We start from the raw sequence: 16,912 nt of genomic DNA, 5'->3' as shown, positions 1-16,912 counted from the left end.
TCTGGTGGACTCCCCTGTGTATTATTATTATTATTATCATCAGCCAGTATCTTTCCACTGCTGGATGAAGGCCGCCTCCCCACGCCGTCGCCACCCCCCCCCCCCCCCCGGGACTCGCGGCGCTCCAATCCACTCTGCTGCTCCTGGCGCCACGGTGGCCAGGAGATGTTGACTACCTCGCCTGGTGTGCAGGAGGTCGTGGGTTCGATCCCGACCCTGACGCCTGCTGTGTATTTGGAGTTTGCGTCTCTCTTTCTCGTCATCATTACGGTGACTAGGAGATGTTAACTACCTCGCCTGGTGTGCAGGTCGTGGGTTCGATCCCGACCCTGACGCCTGCTGCTGTAGATTTGGAGTTTGCGTTTCTCTCCTTGGTCTCGTGGATTCTTGTCCGGGTCCTTCGGGTTTCCTTCCACATTTAGAAACACGCGTTGTGAGTGTTTGGCGACTGCTATACATTTCCACGTGATAAGCCACTTCCTTGAGCGACCATTTGTGGCCAGATCGCTTCTGAAACAGAGCGCCAGAGTGGGCCTTACCCGGTAAAATAAAATAGTTTATAGTTTTGATCTTGCTGATCCGCCATCGTCGTGGTGACGCGATCGAGCGGCAGGCGAGTTCACTGCTCGCTGCAGAGGCTCGCGGTTCGAATTCTGCGGCCGCCCCGATCAATACCACGGGCGTGCGCATTCACCGTGACGATACTCCACGCCGCTTGCTTCCCAGCGGACGTTAAAGATCCCGTGGCGTCTATTGCGAGAGGAAGCCACTGTGCGCCGACGTCACTTATCAAGATTCGTCAAATAAAAAACTAAAATTACTCGATTGGGATTTACACAGTGATCAACCCCCTGCCTCCCCCATTACAAACACTTGGCAGGAGCCTCCTGCAAAAGAGTCATGAGGCTCAGTGAGGCCTTCCGTGCCCAGCTCCAGTCTTGATGTTTACACATCGCACCCATTTGAGGCTGCGCCAACGTAGAGGAGACCCAGGACCGGTACAGATAACATAATCGTCAATGGTGTTGGTGGCCGTGAGCGGGAATCGAACTCGGGTCGCCGGGTTCGTAGCGCAGCGTAGCGCTAATCACCGAGCCACAAGACACACGCACCCTCACACACTCCGCACCAGGAGCCAGGGTCCGCGCCTTTAATGGAGCTGCTGACTCGACAACTCTCTCGCCCGCCAAAGCCGCGGCCGAGGTGAACCCGGCGGAACGCGCGCGACACAAACCGCGAACAGAGACGTGGCGCGAAACGTGGTCGTCTCTCCCGTGCCGCACTGGGAGCTCTCCCTGCGTGTCTCTCTCTCCACAATACACCTCGCTTTGGTCAGACTGCCCCTCCTGCTGCCCTCTTCACATCTCCCTCCTCCTCCCACCTCATCCGTTACTCGGGCAGCCTCGCCCCTTGGCCCGCATCACGAGTCGACCATGACGCCAGACGATTTTCAACCAAGGGACAAAATTCCGATTTGCAAAAAAAGCTTTGGAACACCGTAATCATCATCATCACGATCTCCATCAACATGATCACCATCATCATCATGATCATTATTACCGTGGTAATTATCACCGTCGCGGTCATCACCATCCTCATGATCATTACCATCACCATCGTCACCGTCTTCATCATCATCCATGACCGTGATATCACGATCATCAATGTCATCGGCCAGCTGTGAATAATCATCGAGGATTGTCCGCGCGTCGCGTGCAGTGACCACGTGTGGCCACGTGGCGGCGCGGCAGGCCACGTGTTTGAGTCGACGAAAGGGACGTACTGTCACAGTATTGATTTCCGAAAATATATTTAACAAACGCATGTAATACATCATCAATTACCGACAAAATATTAAATAATTAATTTGATATTATGTCACTACTTGAGGACATATTAAACATGTCCACGAAATATATTGCCGGAAATCATACGGAGCAACGCAAATGCCATTCGAGGCGGACCCTTGTTGCTGATTAGGCAATGCCTGCGCTCGCGACACCGATCAACTGATTCGCATTCAATTATCGCCATCTGACCCAAAGGCTCTGTCATGAATCAAGTTGTCCGCCACAGCGTACGCGTTAAAAATCGCCTCTGTCACTCAAACACGGCGTGGTGGGGTCTTCTATTGATCAACGCGGAAAGCTGGCCTAAGCTCCGATTGGCTGAGCGCAGTGGCCAATAGAATTGAAGGGCGGGATCGATGAACGGCGGCCACGTGGTTGGCCATGGATTCGAAGGACGGAGACGAACGGAGGTGCAAGGGTTGAGAGTGGGGGAGCCGGGTGGATTTGAATGCCCGGCAGCCGGGGTCTTAGCCGCGCTAACTCTGCCGTGGCTCGGCACTGTGAAGCTGGGAGTAACGCGGAACCAGAGGTGCACTGCTCTTGGCGCTCCGGCTCGTGGCACGTAGCTAGAATCCTGCTCCTCTTTCCCCCACAGGACGAGCAGAGGGGTCACGCCCCTGGCACCCTTCCCGTGGTGGGGGGCCGGTCACCAAATGTAAAGTCGAATTGTTGGAGAGCAGCACACGCTTGTGGCAAGTATAAACAAGGTGTCCGCCTGCTGTGCATCCAGACCCTGCAACGCGATAGGAGTCAAAGATAAAAGTGCAGCCTCTGCAATTCCTTGGGTTGGGGGGCATTGCCAGCACCTATCCGTGCTGGTGGTGGCCTTGGTGCCGCGTTAGTGCTGGTGCTGATGATGGCGACAATGATGGTGCGGAATCTGCTGATGGCGGTGATATTTTTTTGGTCCTGGTGATGGTGCTGCTATTACAGGTGATGTTGGTGCTCATGGTGCTGTTGATGGTGCTGCTTCTGCTGTCATATTTACAATGGTATTGATGCTGCTGGTGATGCTGGTGGCTCTATTGGCAGCGGTTCATTGTGGCTCTACTGCTGCTGATGTCGTCGGTGTGGGGCTGTGCACTGCTGCCCGGGTCTCTCTCCTGGTTCCCACACCCCACGTGAGGCTGGCTCAGAGCGGCACGGTCCCCCAGCTGTGGCAATTACACCCCGCACACCAATTACACTCAAATGCACCACACACTCGAAAACTGGTGGGGTGGTGGGGGGCGTGGGGGGAGTGTCTCAGTTATCCCTTTTCCATTGGAACATCCGAGCTGAGCCGGGACCAAACCGTGATGCGCTGGCCTCGCAATAAGTCATGTAAATGTGGCTCGGGGCCAAGCAGGGGCGGGTTAATGATGCGTTCGTTGCGTGCGACGTGCATCTCCACTCGTTAACTGCGCATGACGTCAGTGGCGCGGTACTGTTTCGGTGGTGGAAAAAGGACCCTGGCGCCAGCAGAACCGTGCCGGGCTGGCTCGGCGCAGCTTGGTTGTGCAGTGGAAAAAAAGACATCGGAGGTGACGTGACGGCCGTGAATTCCGGGTGCTCGCGTGGACGAATCTTGCGACAGTGAAACAGAAATAAATCCGCGGTGGCGGAGACAGGTCGAGACACAAACACAAGCGTGCGGAGAGGCGTGCATACACTCGCCCGCACGCGCACGTAAACACGTTGGGAGAGATTCTGTACAAAAATAAAAAAATAAAATAAAACCACCGTCGTGTCCGCAACACGACGGTGTCTTCGCTTCATCTCGGGAACGGCGACGATGCGGGGGCCCGGCTCACCGAGCGTTTACCAATTGTCGGCGTTTTGATTTTCTTGTTAAAAAGCTCGTTTTGTGAATAACATTTTGCACAATAAGCACGACGAGGCGCCACAACCAGTATAAAAAAAGCGAAATGTCAAGAGCCCGACGAAACGCGTTATTTTCTGCGTGTGAATCCGCTCCGTAAATCCACAAAACTTCGGGTGAAATATAATTACACAACTCCCCCTCCGCTAATTGGGGCCTTCGTGAGCGGCACGGCGCACAGCTGCCTTGGAAACGGGGACGCGTAACTAGACCCCCGACGCGAGGATTCGTAACAAAACGACGTAAACGCTCAACTACAAAAATAGCGCGCGCTCGCGCGCCGGCGAGACGGCGAGATGGAGCATGCAGTGCGCGGGGGCCGCGGGTGGCAACAGCTGTCAGGCCACAGCGCTGAAACGACGGTGGCCCGCCCGCCCAAATAACAAACCGCTCGCCCGTCAGCTCACCAGCTGTAGCTCGCGAGCTCGCCAGCTGTAGCTCGTAAGCTCGCCAGGTCACTTGTAAGTCCGCCAGGTCGCTCGCCTGGTTGCCCTCCGGCCCAGGGGTTCGCTACGACGCTCCGGCGAGTTCACCAATCCCGGCGTTGGCTCACGCCCGATCCTCTGTGAGCTCGCCGGCTCATCCATCTGCCCCCCCCCCCCCCGATTGCCTATCGAGCTCACCGGCTCGTCCGTGAGCTCACCGGCTCGCACGCTCACGCGTTGGTGAGCTCACTGTTGCCCCCGCAGTGCGCGTGTAAGCGTGCAGGGTGGGGCCGCCCGCCAAGGAATGTCCACCACGGGTTGAGCCGGGGTCAGGACCTCTGCGAGCTGGGGTAGCCGGAGTCTATCCAGACTCCAGGTACTCGAGGGCGATGTCGTAGCAGAACTGGTACTGACTCTGCGGGGTATGGAGGGTGGGGGAGGGCAACAGGGAGCACGCAGACGCGGTGGCGTCGATGCACGTTACTCACTCCATTAACACCCACGCGCGTGTGTCCGTGAGCGTGCGAGTGAATTAGTAAGCCGGTGATGGCGGACGAGCGGCTAGATGAATAAGTGAATAGGTGGGTGGACGGGCAGCCGAGTGAGAGGATGAACCGGGGTGGCGTGCGGCCTCACCAGCGAGTCGACCATGTTGGCCTTGTTGTTGCGCAGGGCCTTGACCACGCAGAACACGTCCACCGCGTTCTGTCTTCGGATCATCTCGCACACGTTGGTAGCGGCGCAGAAGAGGCCGGTCCGCCCCGAGCCGTTACTATGCCGCGGCCACACACACACCGTACCATCGCGTGCACACACACAGCAACCATGGCACGCACGCACACCGCACCATCGCGTGCACACACACAGTAACCATCGCACACACGCACACCGCACCATCGCGTGCACACACACAGCAACCATGGCACGCATACACACCGCACCATCACGTGCACACACACAGCAACCATGGCACGCACACACACCGCACCATCACGTGCACACACACAGCAACCATGACACGCACGCACGCACACCGCACCATCGCGTGCACACACACAGTAACCATCGCACACACGCACACCGCACCATCGCGTGCACACACACAGCAACCATGGCACGCACGCACACCGCACCATCGCGTGCCCACACAGCAACCATGGCACGCACGCACACCGCACCATCGCGTGCCCACACACAACAACCATGGCACGCACGCACACCGCATAAAAGCGGGGTTGTTAAAGCGGCGACTGGGCAGAGAGCTCGGCACTCGCTGGACACGGAGCGGCTTCCATTCAGAGTGCCCGCTGTGGAGGTGTTTGGGAGTCAAATCGCTCCAAACGCGTGGATAGAGATCAGAGCACCAGCGGGGATGACCTCCAATAAAAAAATGGAGGACAGAAACGATGCACGTGTAATCTGTGCACAGAGGAAGCTACATTTACTGATTTACCGATTTAGCCGGGAGAATTGTAGGATTAGGGAAGTCCTGCTGCTGCTACGTTGGGTGTTTATGTTTAATGACGAGCGTTCTGTATTCGTGTGGGAGGAAACCGAAGCACCTGGAGAAAACCCACCGCTTGTGCGAGGGGGCAACGCTCTATCCCCGTACTGACAGAAGCTATACCGCCATCTCCTGGAGTTTCACAACAACATCTTCATCATCTGTGTTGTACGAGCCACACACGGAGGCAGAAGGAACGAAACGTCATCTGCTCCCTGTCATCATCATCATCTTCTTTATTTTCATCATCCCCCTCTCTTCATCCTCCTGCTGCTGCTTATCATCCTCATTCCGAGCTCTGCTCCCATCTGTTAAACCCTCTCTCACCTCGCTAATATTTACTCCGGTATAACGCTATAAGTGGCGGCGTGACTTATGTGCATACCTGTCAATCCATACAGTGTACCTGTATTCTTGTACAGGGAAATTTTGTCCATTTGTTTGTGTTTATCCCTTGTCTTGGGACTTTGTAAGATGAACGTTGAGATTTATAAGGGCACGGGGTGACCAATACGGTCTGAATTGGTCTGTAATAAGGTAGGGCACTGATAAGGGGTTGACAGGTATGGATGTGGCGGAAAATATTTGAATATATTATTGAAAAACATTTAAATAATTTTCTCTCTCCCAAGTGAAATCGCCACGCACCGCTGCTGCTCCTGAGAGTCCAATGAAAGCCGGAACTCGTGGTGATTATCCCTGCGGGTTTAATAACCGCGACGCCAGATTATTTACGTTTATTGCCTCCGCTGCTCCGCATTACGCCCCCGTCTCAAAACATTAAAAACCAAAGCCACAGCTACAAAACTACAGCCGCCGCCGCCGCCACCGCCACCGCAGCCAACACCGCCATCACCGCCGCCACCACCACGACCACGGCTGCCATCACCATCACCACAGCCACCACCGCCGCCATCAGCATCACTACCATCACCACCACCACAACCATAACCGCTATTACCATCACCACCACCGCCACCATCACCACCACCACCGCCGCCACCCATCACCACCACCACCATCCGTCCAATCACAACCACGATCACCACCATCACCACCACCATGACCATCGTCACCACCACCATCAATGGCTCCGTAACGAATAGCGATGGCCGCTAACCCCGCCACTGAGCGGCACGCCCGCGGAGTTTCTAGCAGCCCGCTCCGTCCGCCATCGCCAGCAGCGATCCTCCACTCTGCCTGCCTCTCTCCGCACCCCGCGACCTCCTCGTCGTCAGCCACGATCTATCTGCTGCTGGATGAGGGCCTCCCAAAGCCACCGCCATCTCACACGGCCTCGCAACAAAACAATACCCGGTACACCATGCACACGGTGTACGTGGTGTACGTGGTGTACGTGGTGGACACGGTCTCCACAGTGTACATGGTTTACACAGCATATGCGCATGGGTACGTGCGTGTACGTGCGTGAACGTGCGTGCGCGTGCATGCTTGTGAACGTGTGCGTGCGTGCTTGTGTGTGTGCGGCACCCACAGGCAGTGTGCCAGGACGCGCCCCTCGGCACCGTACTCCTGCTGCCACTTCTCCACCTGCGCCGCCAGGTGCAGGAAGGAGCGGCGCGAGGCCGGCACGTCCTTGCGCAGCGCCCAGCCCGCGTACTGGAAGTGCTGCACCGTGCGGTACCCATCCTGCGGCTAACAAACAACGCAGAGTCAACGATCCGCCGCGGAGCCGCCTTCGACAGACCGACGGGGCAAGCGTCGTTAGCGAGCGGCGCCCGCTAAGGCCGGCGCGGCCCCGCGAGGGGGCGGGTGGCCGGCAACGCGCCGGGCCGCCTTTGTCTTCCCCGGTGTTCTAACACCACCCCGGGTACTCATTCGAGGCCCGAGACCGGTAAAGATATGTGGCCGCGAGTGGAAATCGAACTCGGGCCGACAGGTTCGCAGCACAGCGCGATAACCGCTGCGCCGCCGTTCCCCACGGAGTACGCACGGAGGTGCGGCCATCGACTCCCCAACCCCTGCGCACGCGGCTGCACGCGGCGGCGCGAGGAATGGAATGCCCCCCTCCCCCTGCTCCCCCAGCCCTGCTCCCCCCCCCCGCCCTCACCCGCGTCACGTTGCAGATGCGGAAGGTGCGGTTGGTGATGTCGCCGTCGAGGAAGCAGCCGGCGAACTCCACCTGGATGGGGCCGTGGCGCAGGAGGCCCTCCTCCGGCCAGTACTGGGGGCACAGCTGTGGGCAAGCGCAGCGACGCCTCGTCATCGTGACGCTGTGTGGTAGGGCGTCCGCGTACGCTCGTGTCCCCCCGCGTCCCCGTGTGTGCGTGTCCGCGTGTCCGTGTGTCCGCGCGTGCTCACCTGCGTGGGGTCGAGCTCGTTGAGCATGACGATGGCCGTGCAATGGTAGTCAAAGACGAGACGCCAGAAATCCTTGACGGAGTTGGGCAGCGGGTGCTGGGTCGCGATGAATGCCGACGGCTGGGAGTAGCTCTGCGGTGCGAGACACGGACACGCGGAGACGCGACTTCATCTCTTCGTGCCCAGACTGACACGACACCGAGCATTCGGGACACCGCACAGACGAGACGCCGGACAGGAAACGAGACAACGGGAAGCGGGACGCGTGGAATACGAGACGGCGAATAGGAGAGCAGAGGCCGCGGCGCGATCGCGCTCCGCGGGTGCGGCGGCCGGCAGGGCGGTCGGCTCGTGCGCCGGTGCGGCGACGCGGGTGCGCAGCGGGCCGCGGGGGGGGGGGCCCTCACGTCGAGCAGGGCGGCGTTCACGTAGTTGCTGCTGTCCCCGTCCATGGCGATGAGGAACGGCAGGCACCGGTCGGGCGGCAGGAAGTCGCGGAAGCGGTTCTTGTCGTGGTTGCGCGGCAGCAGCGCGATGCTGCAGTCCTCGGCGCGCAGCGGCGGCGTCACCATGTGCAGCGTCTGCGAGCGAGTGAGCGAGCCGCGGCACGGGTCAGCCAAGGTGGCACCGGGAGCTCGGATTCGTCCGGAAATTGGATTGAGGTCCGGAATTTTGGAATTCATAAGTTCCGGGAAACGTGACCAAGTGACGTCACTTCTGTTATCAAGCCATGCGCGTACACATTCTCTAACACACATACACATACAAAGACCCCCCATATAGTCTTAACCTACTCTTTTGGCAAGTGCTATTAGCGAGCACCTATGAAGGTCTGCACGGCACCTTTTCACCCCAGTGGCGATGTTTACACACCGCAGCAGGTACTCATTTGAGGCTGAGTCGACCTAGGGGAGCCCCAGGACCGGTTCAGATAATCGTCACTGGTGTTGGCCATGAGCGGGAATCGAACTCGGGTCGCTGGGTTTATAGAACAATGTGCAACCACTACACTACCGCTCTCCACTCGAACGCACGCACACATACACCAACACACCCACAGATATACACTGAAACACAAACACTGACACACAAACCAGTGGCCCTGAGGACAAAGTAGCCGTGTCTAAAAGCAATTCATTTTGGAATTCACGCAATTAATTTTAGACTTTCGACCGGAATGTTTATTACTGCACATTTTTTCACGTCGCTAATGGACCTATTTATTAAGCCAACGGGCGCATTCACACATTTATTATTTATATGGGGACAGACAGCCACATGTCGTGCTAATCGCGGCCGTCTCAATGGAATCTGAAGGCCGTGGACACCTCCGCAGGTCGACAGACAACGCACGGTCGTCAAGGCGCCCGACACGAGACACACGTCCAGAACGACGCGCGTCCTGGGCTCAACCACCTCTCTCCAGCGGAGGAGGAGCAGCCACCGCCACTCTCCGTGGCCGCCACCGTCCCCCCTCTCTCTGCTCGCGTCGCCCAAAACCGCCGAGTCTCGACGCGAGTCAACCTCGACCGGGCCGTGACCGTCGACTAGGCCGAGAACTCGGATAGGAACCCAGGCAGGCGGCCGTGGTGGCGGTTGCCCCGAGACTCCGAGCGGCCGGCCGCCTCCTCTCACCTGGAACTCGTCCTTGACGTGGTTGGAGCTGCTCTGCGGCTCCAGGCGCAGGAGGTCGCAGTATGCCGCGCGGAAGTCGGGCGCGGGGATGGCTGTGTCGCCGCAGAGGCACGCCTCCAGCATGGCGTCGTGGATGAACACGTACTGCTCCTGCCGCCGGAGAGCACACGCGCGAGGACACCGACGGCGTCAGCGAGCGCCTATCGAGGGCGGCGCGCGGGAGGAGGAGCCGCCGCTGTGCGCCCGGGACTGGCTCGGATGCTAGCACGGATGTTGGCCGTGAGCAGGAGTCTAACCCAGGTTGTTACGTTTATAGGCGGTGCACAAGCCCCTGCCTACACCGCTGCTACCACAGACACACAGACGAAGATCCCACAGACTGTTGGAGCAAGTGCTGTTAGCGAGCGCCTATGAAGGCTGGAACGGGCAGCCCGGCCGCCTTGGTATCCCGAATGGCGATATTACACACTGCACCAGGCACTCATTTGAGGCGGAGTCGACCTAGGGGAGGCCCAGGACCAGTTCAGATAATCGTCACTGCTGTTGGCCGTGAGCGGGAATCGAACTCGGGTCGCCGGGTTTGTAGCGCAGCGCGCGAACCGCTATTCTAGCTCCCCACACATCTTCACACACACAAACACACAGACACACACGAACACACACACACACATGCTCACACCAACACACACATAACATTTATTCCAAGCATGCAGTCTGTCCCGTAACGCATATCTATTCTAATTCAAGTAAAAGGATGATTGAAAAGACACACACGGACACACGCGCACACATAATTACAGCAGCAGCAGCAGAACTCCACCACATTCCAGTTAAAAAAGACAGCGGCCCGACAAGGAAATTCTTTATGTGAATCAAATGGAAGTAAACACATTCCACGGTGATCGGGGTGCCCAGGTGCTGATGGCGAGGTGGGGGGGGGGATTGGTGGGGTGGGGGTGGTGGAGGACGGGGCGGAGGGAGGGGACGGTCGAGCGAGTGATTTAACCCCTCTGCATCCGACTCCGCTCCGAGTGCCGAGCGACTCTGGAGCCTGGCCGGGCCGTGAGCGCTGAGCCGCCGTGAACCCCCCGGGCTCCACCGAGCCGCCGTGCGGTAGACTCGGGCCGACGCCGTCATGAACGCACGGCGGCGCAGTCCCCGCCCGGCCCAACGTTTCCTCTGGCATGGCGCTGGGGGCCCCGGCGAGAGAGAGCTCTCGTGGACAGCCAGGGACGAGGGGCGTCTGCGTGCTAATTGGCGGCGACGAGGTTAATAAGACGCTTGCCGGCGATTAGCGCGCCGGGGCCGGTGGTAATTACTCAGCGGGGCCGAGGGGTCGGAGGGCAGCCCTCCGCTCCGCTCCCTCGCAGCCCATTAGCCTAACGAGCTGGAAAATTGGCTCTGCGGCAGAGAACGGCGTTTGCCGACTGGTAGGAAAGGAAGACGTGCAACTGTGCAGTGGCTCGTCCCCGCCGCCTGCTGGCGGACGGACCTCTACTTGAGGGAACCCACGGAGCCCCTCCACACCGTGGAGGTCGGAGAGTGCGTGGAGGCGAGTAAAGGGAGATGAGAGGGGAGAGCTAGGAGAGTGCGTGGAGGCGAGTAAAGGGAGATGAGAGGGGAGAGCTAGGAGAGCGCGTGGAGGATCTCGAGGGAGCCACGTGTCTCCTGTGTGTCGTGCGCTCGCCGCTTGCCTCGGTCTGCACCGTGTTGACGCGGCGCGAGCGCAGCTCCTGCACGCAGTTGTAGATGTCCACGACGCCCTCCTTCTCCGCCATGTCCAGCGTGATGTCGATCACCATGAAGCAACCCGTACGGCCTGCTCCCGCGCTACGCACGCACAGACGCACGAATACACGACAGCAGACTGTTGGGGAAAGTGCCACGATAGCGAGGGGTGGTGTGGCCGCCACCACACCCGGCCGCCTTTGTCTCCCCTGATGTCTTTACACGCTCGAGGTGGCTCAGGACCAGTTCAGGTGCCGCTCGACGGTGACGCGAGCCGTGGCCGGGAATTGAACTCGTCTCGCCGGGTTGGTAACGCGCTGCGCGGACGGGCACACACACGCATACACAAGTACAGATGCACAAGCACACACTAGGGCACTAGCGCACAGGCAAACGCGCACACACACACGCACGTCATTCACACACAATGTGCCGATTTCATCTCGGATGAAATCGGCACATTATCTTCCTATTATATGCGCTGATTGTGATTTTTAATTAAACAAAATTTCAAACACATGCACACACAGGCGCAAACGGACACACATAAACTCGTACGCAATTGGTCCGAGCACCTATTAAGGCCAAGTGTGTGTGGAGGGGGTGATGTGGCCAGCACCACGCCTGGCTGTCTTTTATTCCCGGTGCTGATATTTACACACTACAACACGTACTCATTTGAGGCCAATTTGACCTAGGGGAGGCCCAAGACCAGCACACAAGCACGCGCCGACGGGCACATGTGTACTGCGCACGCACACACACACGTGTACTGCGCACGCACGCACACACACACACACACGTGTACTGCGCACACACACACACACACACGTGTACTGCGCACGCACACACACACGTGTACTGCGCACACACACACACACACACGTGTACTGCGCACACACACACACACGTGTACTGCGCACGCACACACGTGTGCCGCGAGTGCGTTACTCAGGCAAGGGGTCCCCTGGAGGAGGGTTGGGAAGTATTTGCATCTCTTTGAGAATTGCGCAGTTTGTAAATCAAATTTTGGGAAGCAATCCCTTTAAGGGCTCTTCACGGTGTAATTTGCATCGCTAATTGGCTGGGAGCCCAGCGGGGCGGGAGATCGGCAATGTCGGGGAAGGTCGTGACGGAGCATCGCCCCGCACCGCCACCACCACCGCCGCTACCGCTACTGCCGCCACCACCGCCGCCACCGCCAGCACGTGCAACGTGCAAGGCACGGATCACGACGGCTCTCATGTCGCTCGCCACTGACGTTAGCCGTGACCAGGAAGAGAACACGTGGGTTTCGTGTGAGAGGTGGTTCTCGGTGTGTGCGTGCTGTTGGGGATGCGTGACCACGGCGATCATTGGTGGGGATTGTCCAAACCGATCCTGGGCTTCCCACCCCGAGGGTGACTTGGCCTTAAATGAATGCCGAGTGTGTGCCACGTCATGTAAAACATTGGCAAGGGGGAGATGAAGGTGGCCGGTCGTGGTGCTGGCCACACCGGCCCAATTAGGTGCCGTGCTGTCCTACGTGGGTGCTCACTAACAGCACTTCCCTTCACAGACTATGCAGGCTACACGGGGCATCTTTGTCTTTGTGTACACGCGTGTGTGGCTCATTGCGCGGTGCTCTAACCCTTATGGGCGCCACGGTGGCGAGATGTTAACTACATCACCAGGTATGCAGGAGGTCGTTGTTTCGATCCCGACTCTGACTGCTATGTATTTGGAGATTGCGATTTTCCCCCCGGGTCCTCAGGTTTTTTCCCTCCACATTAGAATCAATGTGCATTCAGAGTATTTGGCCTCATAAACTTCCAAGTGACGATAAGCCACTTCGTCGAGCTATGATGTGTGATAGCCAGGTTGCTAAACGGCTAAGCGTGGGCCTTACCTGGTGAAAAAAATATAGTAAAAAAGAAAGTGTAACACTGCCGTCCCCCCACACACAGCAGAAACAGAGACGGCACCCACAACGTGCAGCCTTCAACGGACTGCAGGGGCGAGCGATGTGGTGAGGCCAGCCCCCCCCGCTCTCCCCCCTCCTCACCTGCAGTGCACGACGCAGGGCCCCGCGTCGGGCGGGTTGAGCGCCTTGACGCGGCGTACGAACGCGAGCAGCCCCGTGGCATGGTATGGCACGCCGTGGTCCGGCCAGCTCGTGAAGTGGAAGTGGCGGACCTCGCGCACCTCGGGGCAGCCCGCCTGCTCCGCACGCACGCACGCACGCACACACACACGCACGCACGCACACACACACGAACACACGCACGCACACACGCACGCACACACGCACGCACACACGCACACACGCACGCACACACGCACGCACACACGCATGCACGAACGCACGCACGCACACACGCACGCACGCACGCAGTATCGTCAGTCATGATGATCCACTGCTGCATGTCCATAATTGTCCGTGCGTCCGTGTGTAACTGTACATTCCGTGTGTCTGCGTGTAACTGCCCGTGTGTCTGCGTGTAACTGCCGGTGTGTCTGTGTGTAACTGCCCGTGGGTCTGTGTGTAACTGTCCGTGGGTCTGTGTGTAACTGTCCGTGTGTCTGTGTGTAACTGTCGGTGTGTCTGCGTGTAACTGTCCACGTGTCCGTGAGCCTCACCCGCTCGATGCTGAACGTGCGGATGATGTACTCGGCGAGCATCTCGGTGGCCACGAGCGTCACCTTGACGTCATTGTAAACCTCGCACTCGTCCGCCCAGTACTTGCAGCACTTCACCTGCCAGTAGAACACGCGTGCACGAACGAACGCATATACACGGACACGTGCATGTACACAAAGACAGAGATCCCCTGTCTAGCCTTAACAGACTGTCGGGGCAAGTGTTGTTAGCGAGTGGCACCTATGAAGGCCGGCACGGCACATCCCTTTTTCTCCAGAGCGGTAATGTTTACACACTGCACAAGGTACTCACGTTGAGGCTAAGTCGACCTAGGGGAGGCACATGACCGGTTCAGGTAATCGTCACCGGTGTTGGCCGTGAGCGGAAATCGAACTCGGGTAGCCAAGTTCGTAGTGCAGCACGCTAACCGCTGCACTACTGCTCCCAATAGAGTACACACATGCACACACAAAAGGACACACGCGCACACACGCGCACACACACGCGCACACACACGCGCACACACATGCACGAAGACACGGACATGGAATGTTATTCTCGGCCTTATTCCACAGCTCTCTAATTCCCGTGAAAGGACGGCTGAAACGACACTGACTCACACAAGCACGCTAGCAATTTACCACATTTGAGCAAATGAGCACACAAACATACACGGCAATCAGCCGCTCGCCCACATGCATCTCCATTCCACACTTCAGAAAATGAGATTGGAAAATTTGAAAATCTCTGTTACTGCACCTGAGGCATACCGGTTCAAATCCCGGCTGAGGGTTGACATTTGACAACTTATTCATCGTCCCTATCATCCTCATCCTCCACCGAGGGGAGATAAAACGAGCACCACTTTGTGGTACTCAATGCTTGCTCTTCCATCCTGCACTTGTCACAAGAATCTGGAATTTCCACTGCTGCCGATGGAGATGAGCACCGCCCCACATTAATTTGAGCGCCGAGACTTGATCAACCCTCGGGGCGGTTCAGAGGTCGGAGCGCCGAGCGGCCCTGCCGAGAGTCTGGGTTCGAATCCGGGTATCAAGCCGCCCAACTGCAGCGACCCAACCGAGTTCCCAAGAGGAGTGAGCCGAGGGTGCCAGCCCCATCACCAATGAGGCCAAACAAACCTTGTCGCTCTGGCCGAGCAGCTGGAAGGAAAGTGCTGCCCCTCTACTGTGTGCGAACCAGAAGGCCGTGGGGCCGATCAGGCTGCATGCGGAGGAATGGAGTTGAAAAGGAGGCGAATTGTCTGTTTTACTACGCAGACCACACATCACTCGGACAAAGGGATCTCAGAGGTGGCTCTGTGACATCCGCTTCCACGTGTCCGACACGGAGAGTTGCACTGCTCTGTAAAAATGTTCACTGTGGATTCATTATCTGGTGACTCGAGCCCAGCATTATTATGATGACCGTTCTCTTCGTACAAAGTACACGTAAGGACAAATAAACCCTCGTGGGAGCCGGGGGCACGGGGGCAGCGCGACCGGTTGTGTAAATGCCAACTTTAGTCAGGAGGTTGACACCGCCTCCAGTGTGAAGCGAGTCGGCGTTTACCGACTGCCGTACGCGAGATCCGCGGGCCGAGACGGCCAAACTGAGGGCGGTCAACGCGGGGCTCTCCTCCGCTCTGTGGCGCACAGACCCAGCGAGACGGAGCCAGCGAGACGGAGCCAGCGAGACGGAGCTCTCTGGCTCGCTCGGTTAGCTGCCGGGGCTCACCGCCGGAGTGAGCGAGTGCCCATTGAAGCCGGTAATGGAGTGAACGTGACCGGTGCACACCACCCCCACCCTGCTGGCCTTAATAGGTGCTCGCTAACAGCAGTGCTCATAAGGCTAAGTGGAGGATCGGTACCTTGTGGGGAGCGGTCGCGCGCTGCACTACGAACCCGGCGGCCCGAGTTCGATTCCCGCTCACGACCAACACCAATTACTTTTACCTCACAGGGTTCTGGGCCTCCTCTAGGTCGACTCAGCCTCAAATGAGTACCAGATGGTGTGCGTAATCATCGCCACTAGGGAGACAAAGGCGGCCGGGCGTGGTACTGGCCACCGACCCCTTGTGTGCTGTGCCGGCCTTCATAGGTGCTACTCGCCAACAGCACTTGCCCCAACAGTCTATGAAGGCTACACGGCGGACCTTTGTCTGCACTGCCGCACTGGAATGGGGGCTTCATTAACTTCCGTCTCAGAATGAATGAACAAATACAAATCCGCGTCGTACTGCAATTCACAAACGACGTGCGCTGTGGACCCTTTAGCGCAACGGCTGCGGGGGAGTGAGCAGCTGAGGGGAGGGGGAGCAGCGCCCCGGCCTGCTGGGCAGGGCCCTGCCCCCACCCGCAGGGCAGGGCACCCTGCCCTCTCTGCACCAACCCCCACCCCCCTCCCCCCACCGCGCTCTCTTCTCCCTCCTCCTGACGTCCACCATAGAGGCCAATCAAAAGTGACTTCGGCAGTAGTTCTGCGATGTCCTCTTCTGCGCCCCGCTGTCCGTCACCAAGTAGCGCACTGCTACGTTTTGGAGTTCCGCATTTAATAGCTGCAATAATGACGTGACCGCTAAAGTGCAACTGAAATTCTTTTTATCATAACACTTGAAAGCCCTTCGCCACTCGACTGCTGCATGAAGGACTCCCCACGCCGTGTCGGTCGTGGGGTCTGGATGGCCACACTTCCGTGCACTGCCGAGCGCTGGGACGGGGAGGGCGGCACACCACGCGCACCGCTCCTCACTCGCGTGAACATCGACCAAGACGACGGTTCGAGCGGCAAACGACGACCGCCGGACATCGCGCTCGCTGTGGGCGCCGCTCGGCGCTTGGCTCCGGTCAGAGCGAATCCGCCGCCCTTAACGAATCCGTCATGTTAGAACCAGGAGGGAGAGAAGAGGGGGAAATAAAATAAATAACCCGCGCCCCCCTCCCCCCAACAAGCGAATTACGATTCGGG

At 58.3% G+C, this 16,912-nt stretch overlaps 1 protein-coding gene across 2 annotated transcripts in view; it reads right to left on the bottom strand.

Moving 5' to 3' along the window:
- Positions 1-1,136: 1,136 nt before the first annotated feature.
- LOC144722415 (receptor-type tyrosine-protein phosphatase kappa-like) overlaps positions 1,137-16,912 on the bottom strand; it is a 146,555-nt gene continuing 130,779 nt past the window's right edge. For both annotated transcript variants that reach the window (XM_078600660.1, XM_078600661.1), the window contains 10 exons: positions 13,945-14,061; positions 13,370-13,524; positions 11,292-11,427; positions 9,598-9,747; positions 8,370-8,543; positions 7,963-8,094; positions 7,712-7,837; positions 7,136-7,296; positions 4,773-4,908; positions 1,137-4,551 (listed from right to left, as the gene is read on the bottom strand). In XM_078600660.1, coding sequence (XP_078456786.1) covers positions 4,498-4,551; positions 4,773-4,908; positions 7,136-7,296; positions 7,712-7,837; positions 7,963-8,094; positions 8,370-8,543; positions 9,598-9,747; positions 11,292-11,427; positions 13,370-13,524; positions 13,945-14,061 — 1,341 coding nt within the window. In that variant the 3' untranslated portion in view covers positions 1,137-4,497. The remainder of the gene's footprint in view (positions 4,552-4,772; positions 4,909-7,135; positions 7,297-7,711; positions 7,838-7,962; positions 8,095-8,369; positions 8,544-9,597; positions 9,748-11,291; positions 11,428-13,369; positions 13,525-13,944; positions 14,062-16,912) is intronic.

Source organism: Lampetra planeri, chromosome 14 (genome assembly GCF_965212315.1).
Source record: "Lampetra planeri chromosome 14, kcLamPlan1.2.h2, whole genome shotgun sequence".
Classification (NCBI taxonomy): Eukaryota; Metazoa; Chordata; class Hyperoartia; order Petromyzontiformes; family Petromyzontidae; genus Lampetra; species Lampetra planeri.
The sequence above is the reverse complement of the archived record's forward strand: the minus strand, read 5'-3'. Positions and strand labels throughout refer to the sequence as shown.